Source organism: Pinus tabuliformis, chromosome 1_2 (assembly GCF_031772625.1).
Source record: "Pinus tabuliformis cultivar Carrire ecotype Pingquan chromosome 1_2, CPIR1, whole genome shotgun sequence".
In the NCBI taxonomy this organism is placed as follows: domain Eukaryota; kingdom Viridiplantae; phylum Streptophyta; class Pinopsida; order Pinales; family Pinaceae; genus Pinus; species Pinus tabuliformis.
In genome coordinates, this window is record NC_142298.1 from 183,179,108 (window position 1) to 183,185,958 (window position 6,851).

General features: G+C 47.4%; 1 protein-coding gene across 1 annotated transcript; it reads right to left on the reverse strand.

Moving 5' to 3' along the window:
* Positions 1–571: 571 nt before the first annotated feature.
* On the reverse strand, positions 572–5,226 carry LOC149205102 (uncharacterized). The gene is made up of 3 exons (XM_089397304.1): positions 4,952–5,226; positions 3,151–4,334; positions 572–2,913 (listed from the first exon to the last, which is right to left on the reverse strand). The coding sequence occupies exons 1-3, from the start codon at positions 5,224–5,226 to the stop codon at positions 572–574; spliced, it is 3,801 nt and encodes a 1,266-aa protein (XP_089253430.1).
* Between the last annotated feature and the right edge of the window lie 1,625 nt (positions 5,227–6,851).

Here is a 6,851-nt window from a genome sequence, read left to right on the forward strand (position 1 = left end):
CAGGTGGCGGAGCAGAGCTTGAGTCCGGAGACCTGGTGTCCAAGAATTGAGACGGCCGAATGGGGTGTGCATTTGCCGACTGGTGGCATAAACAACGACAACAACATGGAGGCGGATTAGCAGCCCGGGGACGTGAAGAACCTTCCCTTCCAGTGCCTCGACGGCTAATGAGCCTCTGTCTTGGCGCCATTCCTTCCTTGAAGACCGATGAGCGTGACAGAGCCGTGGAGAGGGATATGAGGGGTGTGAATCCGCCCTTATCCTCCCTTGCTGCCCTGTATCCACCTCCAATTTCCAAGGAGAGCTCGTGAACCAGCGCTTGAAGGCCTGACAGACTGAAGCTTGAATCCACAAATCGAGCCTGAACCATTGCAAAACATTTCCAGTTCTTGGCATACTTAAGCTGCCCTGGTTTGCCTCGTTTTTGGAGTGCCATAACTCCCATCTGAAACCGTTGATGTTGCATAGAATTGGCAATGAATTTCCTTCCTTCCTCCTTTCAGCTCTCACGCTTGCCATCCAGGGCGGCGGAGAGCAGTTAATGCTTCTTCTTAACTTGAGACCAGCCATGCTAAACAGCTGGCGAGCCATCCATATGCGGCGTGGCACCCGCATCCGGGTAGTCATTGTCATTTTGGATCAGCTTGTCCAGCTCCTGAGCCTGAACATTGTCTGGGATCATGCTTGGGGCTCCTATTAGGAGAGTATGATCATAATCTGCTCCTAAGTTGGCGAGAAGGTCGGCCACCTTGTTACCATCTCTTTTTATGTGAGTGAAAGAAATTGCCCTGCTGCTGCGAAGGGCATGTTCAATGGCTTCTAGACGGGCCGCTAGTCTCCAACTATTCGAGATCTTTTTCGCTTGGGAGCCATTCTGCAATCTCTTTGCCATGTTTATAAGAATCTGGGAATCCCCTTCCACAATTAAGGGTTGCAAGTTGAGGTTTCCGGCTAAGAGGATTCCTTGCCACAAACCTTCAATTTCCGCTGAATTATTGGTGTCCCACCCCAAGGATCCCAAGAAGATTTGCATGGGCTTACCTTCATGATTCCTTATGATGCCTCCAAAGCCTGCTTTTCCGGGGTTACCTTTGGAGGCTCCGTCAAAGTTGAGCTTGTAAGAGTACCTAGGAGGGGGGCTCCAGGTATTTTTGATAGAATCGCTGCTTGTGGAGGAGCTATTCCTGTGCTGGGAATGAGGAATGTTCAATTGCCAGTTGCTCATAATACTTATTTCACTGTCAAGAGAAGGAAAATCCTCTTCTGTCCATGAGTGGAGAAGCAGCGTCTCATTCAGGTTTCCACATAAATTGTTCCATATCTCCTCGATCCTTGAGCTCTGATTTTTGAATATCCGCCTATTCCTCTCTTTCCAAATACTCCAGGTGATGAAGCCAGGGAGAAGGTTCCATAAACAGTTGAGTAGTGGACTTTTATACGGGTTCGGTGGCCAGTGCCTTAGGGAATCCGTAATGTCGACTTTTGTTCTACATCTTTTTTGACATCTGAATCCCGCTTTTTCCCATAGCTGATTTGCTAAAGGACATGAGTCCAGAAGGTGTTGCAACGTTTCTTCATTGTGGCCACAATTGAGGCATAGTGATGGTCCATGGAAATTCCTTCTCCGTAACTTATCCCAGGTGAGGATTTTTTTGTGACCAACAAGCCACAGGAAATAGGAAATCTTGGGCCAAGAGCTAAGCCCCCATATTTTACTCCATATAGGATCAGATTGGATGTTATTGTGACAAAGAATTTTGTAGGCTTCTGAAGTGGAGAATTCACCTTTTGGTCGGTATCCCCATCTCAAGATGTCGATTCCTTCGTCATAGCGGATTCTTCTTTTATCCAACTCCTTCTCTAAAATCCCTGTGTCCTGCAAGTTTGCGGTGATGGCCCATTGATTTCCTTGTTTCCAATTCCTGAATCCATGTTCCTCCTCTTGCTCCCAATAGTAATGGATCTTTTCTTGCTGCTGTTCTTGCTTGATATAATCTAGTGGTATTTGGAGGGCATGGGTGAGCTTTGGCATTTGATTCCAAGCATCTGTCCAAAGTCTTGCTGTTTGACCATTCCGGACCTCCCAAAAGCTGTGTTGCTGTATTAAGTGGTAGTGCTGTTTGGCTGCGTTCCAGATGAGCGAGCCTTTTTCCATGGGGATGAATCGAATGAGCTCCTCCTGGGGTCTATTGTTGGCATATTTCGCTGTCCAGATTTTTGCCCAAGGCTTCTCCGGATTAGAGATCCATTGCCACCAAATCTTGGCACTCATGATGGCATTGCTATGCTCGGGGTCCCTTAGCCCAATTCCTCCATGCTCCTTTGGTTGGCAAACAGTTGGCCATTTGACCAACGACCATTTCCGATTAGTTGCCGACCCTCCCCAAAGAAAGCTGCGTTGAAGCTGCCTGATTCTCTTGAGGACCCACTTTGGTGCTGCAAGGATTGAGAATAGGTAAAGCGGCATAGCCTGAAGAACTGATTTAATGAGCACAACTCTGCTGGCGAGGTTGAGAGATCTGAGAGTCCAAAGATTGAGACGGGATTCCATCTTCTCTATGAGAGTGCGCCAGGCGGAATGCTTAATAGCTGAGGCTGTGAGAGGGGCGCCAAGGTATTTAGAGGGAAGGGAGGCAGCAGGGATTCCGAGGATGCAGGTGACTGCAGATTTGATGGGCGGAGGAGTATGAAAAAAGAATAATTGCGATTTGGCATAATTTATATCCGTGCCTGAGGCATTAGCAAAGTCATTGAGCAAGGATTTGAGGCAAGTGGCTTCCTGGGCTGAAGGGTAACCAAAGAGCATGGTATCATCAACAAATTGCTGATGGGAAGAGGCAGGGGAGTTGTGAACTGAAAGACCCTTGAGCCGTTGAGATTGGAGAGCTTGCTTGATGTGACGCCCTAGCCCTTCTGCCATAAGAACGAATAGGAATGGAGACAGGGGATCTCCCTGCCTGATTCCTCTTGAAGGTTTGAAGGGCTTTGAAGGGATGCCATTCACCAAGACTGAGAACTGGGTGGAGTTTATTAGGCTCATGACCCATCGGATCCACATGTTACTGAAACCAAAAGCTTTTAACATTTGCTGTATGAAGATCCAGCTGAGTTTATCAAAGGCTTTTGAAAGATCGAGTTTAAGAAGCATACCTGCCTGCTTTGAATGTTTGAGAGAGTGAATGATTTCATGCGTGAGGAGAATGCCGTCCATGATCTGTCTGCCCTCCACATAGCCTGACTGTTCCTGTGATATGAGCAGCGGTAGCAAGGGCTTCAACCGGTTAGCCACTACTTTAGAGACAACCTTGTATATCACATTGCAGAGTGCGATCGGCCTGTATTTGTCAGGCGTTATAGCATCCTCCTCCTTAGGGATTAGGGCTATAAAAGTTGTGTTGAGAGAAGGCAGCATCCAGTGGAGGGCTCTCGATTCTTCCACCAATTCCCACACTTCTTGTTTAATCAGCTCCCAAAAGGTATGAAAGAATGTAGAGGTAAATCCGTCTGGCCCAGGAGCTTTTCCTTCTTTGAGCTGGAACATCGCTTCATCCACCTCCTGAGGTAGAATTGGGCGGAGAAGAAGCTCGTTGTGCTCTTCCTTGATGATTCTGGGCACATTGTTAGTAATTTTTTCAATTGCTAGCCTTCTGTCTCCCCTCGGCTCTTGAAGGATCTGGTTGAAGTGATTGCGTAATGCCTCCTCTATTTCCTCATGCTTTTCTATCTTCTCTCCCCCTTGCTTCTGGATAAATGGGATGTTATTGTGCATTCTCCTCTGAATGGTTGTTCTGTGGAAGAATTTGGTGTTGCGCTCTCCTTCCTTCAGCCATCTAATTCTGGACTTTTGTTTCCAATACACTTCCTCCTGTTTCTGCCTTTCCTGAAGCTGACTGTGTATGCGCCTTTCTTGTTCCAGGGTCCCTTCCGTGTGCCCCTCTGTGATGACTTTCTGATGGAGATCCGATAATTCTTGATTAAGATTTTGCTGTGCTTTGAAGATGTCCCCAAAGGTTTCTCTATTCCAACGCTTTAGGTGGTCTTTGAGGTACCTGAGCTTCTGTTGGAATTGGTACATCTTGGACCCTTCTGGAGGACTGAAGGAGGTCCATGTGGCCTTTATGAAGTCTTTGAACTCAGGGTGCGTAAGCCAGAAACCTTCAAAGCGGAAGGGTCTTCGAGTTTGATCACCAGGTCGCTGCCATTGAAGTGCAATCGGCCAATGGTCCGAGCCGGTATGCTGAAGTATAGCAGCTGTAAAGTCTCCTCCCAGGTGGATCGCATTATCTGAGATAAGGATGCGATCTAGTTTAGATGCGATTTGGTGTTTTCCTGCCCTGCGGTTGCTCCATGTAAACGTCCCATTGCAGAAGGGTATGTCTATGAGTGATGCGCTTTGAATGAAGTTCTTGAAGTGGGTTGTCTCTTGCTCCAGCTTGTTTCTTCCCCCTTTCTTCTCTTCAAGCTTGGTGATCATGTTAAAGTCCCCCCCGATTATCCAGAGTGGGTGTCTTCTGTCCTTGTTCAGTGCCTCGATGGTGTTGAGAAGTGCTGTTTTACTTCCTGCATCCTGTGGGAAGTATACATTTGACAAATTGCCATGTACATTGGTGCCTAGAATATGGAAGGTTGCCTGTATCAAGTGGTGGGAGGCATGGAAGTCTGAGAGGTCTATTGCTTGAGTATTCCATGCAATAGCTAATCCTCCAGACGCTCCAGATGCATCGACTGCAACTGAGCGGCAGCCTGGCCATGCCTTCGTGAGTATGCTACCTAAGGTGGTGCTGTTGCATTTGGTTTCCTGTAGGAAACATATTTGAGGTTTCTCCTTTTTAATCATGTTCTTCAACATTCTAAGTTTCCCTGGGCTATTTAGCCCTCTTAAATTCCATGAGACCAGCTTCATGGTTCACTATTTGCAGTGGGTTTATAGTACTTTGTCAATTTCGCGTACCTGCCTGAGTCCAACAGGAGCTTTCCAATCTCGATGGTTCTCTGAAGATCCGTTTTCCTTCCTCGCTTTTTGGTTTCCTTTGGGGGTTGACTTCCATCCCACTGGCTTCCAGGCTGAATCCCTAGTTGTTGTTGTTGATAAGCTCTTGAAATAACTTCCTCCAGCCTGTCAAGTTGGGATTCAGATATGCGGTCGTATGCTTTGGTTTTGCAGGCTAGTTCCAGTTCTAGAATGTCCAAGCCATGCAGATTTACGCTCTCAGGTTCTTCTTCCATAGGTTTCACTTGATTGCCTTCTACCTCATTTAGCGCTGAGCTCGAGGGAGGTTCTTGCATTCCATCCACATCCATTTCCTTGTCTGTCTCTGCCTGTTCTTTAGTTTCTCCGGGAGGGAAGTCATGGGTACTCGCCGGGGAATGGTGCTTGGGGGAGGAGGGGGAGCAGAGGAAGATGGCTGGGAGGGGTGGGAATTAGAGATCAGGGGGGGATCATCGGAGGATTGAGCTAGGACTTCGAAGCTGTTCTTAGAGGCTTGGCCGCCAGTGCCATTTCGCTGAGGCTTGTGCCCATTAGATGGTTTCTTATGCGCGCGCTTTCGGCTAGGAGCTTTTGTGAAGCCGTCTTGAGCGGATGAGTCCATGGGGTCTTGAGACGCGGCTTTGACATTTAGGGGACAATCACGAAATAGGTGTCCAAGAGCGTGGCATCTTCTGCAACGGAAGGGCACATGCTCATAGTCCAAGGGTTGTATCCATTCTTCTTCATCCCAGTAGGAGAGTTTTACCGATTCTGGTAATGCTTCATTCAACCTTATGAAGACGCATATGCGGGCATATGAAATGAATCTGCGCATCTTGGTCTCTTCTGCTGTCCTGATGTATTCCCCTATTCCATTCCCAATCTTCCTGAGAGTGTCCTCGTCCCAATATTCGTCTGGAAGTCCATACATTCGGATCCATACGGGGGCCCAGGTGAGGTCTTCCTTGTCCGGGTTGAATCTTGGTATCCAGTCTCTCATGTACAGTCCCGCTGCGTTGAAGAAGTGAGGCCCTGTTCCCAGCACCCTGAGTTTGTCCTCAATGCAGTAAAAAATCACTGTGAAGAAGCCTTTCGGCCCTAGTTGCAGGGTGACGTCTCCTTTCGGCTTCCATTTGGCCGCGATCCACCCATAAAGGGCTCGTTCCGTTGGCCAAAACCCTATGAACTTCCCTATTATGGCGTGATCTCTCATGAACTCGATTCGGGCAGCAATCTGGTGCCCTGGAAGTTCTATTCTTGGGCTTTCTGAGGCTACAGGTTTACAGGTATTCGAGGTTACCTTTGGCGTTTCCTCCGGGTTTTTCCCTTTGTCCTGATCATCGCTGGCAGAACTTTGTCGTTCTCCTGGTTTCTTGTTTTCTTGCCGTGTCTTATTTCCGCCGTTCAGAATCTCCTTGTCTATTGACCCAAACCGAAAAGCTTGTTCCGATTCGTGCTGTATTGGGGAGGGCCCTGACGCCCCCCCCTGCGATTTCTCCATTGTGGCGGCCTAGTGTCGTGCTATTGCACTGTCCGCCCAGAGAAGCTATCTGGTATGAGTGCAGAGCCTGCGCTGCACAGTCTGCGCCGTCACAGCGTACAGCGAAACCCTAATCGCTTCAGTCGACCCTCTACACCGAAAAAGATGAAATGACAATACATCTCCTCCAAAACTATAAAAGTCTCAGAATTTCCTTCTTATTTGACTATGTTAATAATATGGATGAAAAGAATTATCCCTAATACATTTTAAATTAATTAATATGACGCTATAATTTTTAAAATTAAGAACGATATAATCCTTATGCTTGGAATATTATTTTTAAAGTTGATCAATCGATTTTGATAATTGCTTAACTGAAGAAGAAGGGAACACAGTAAA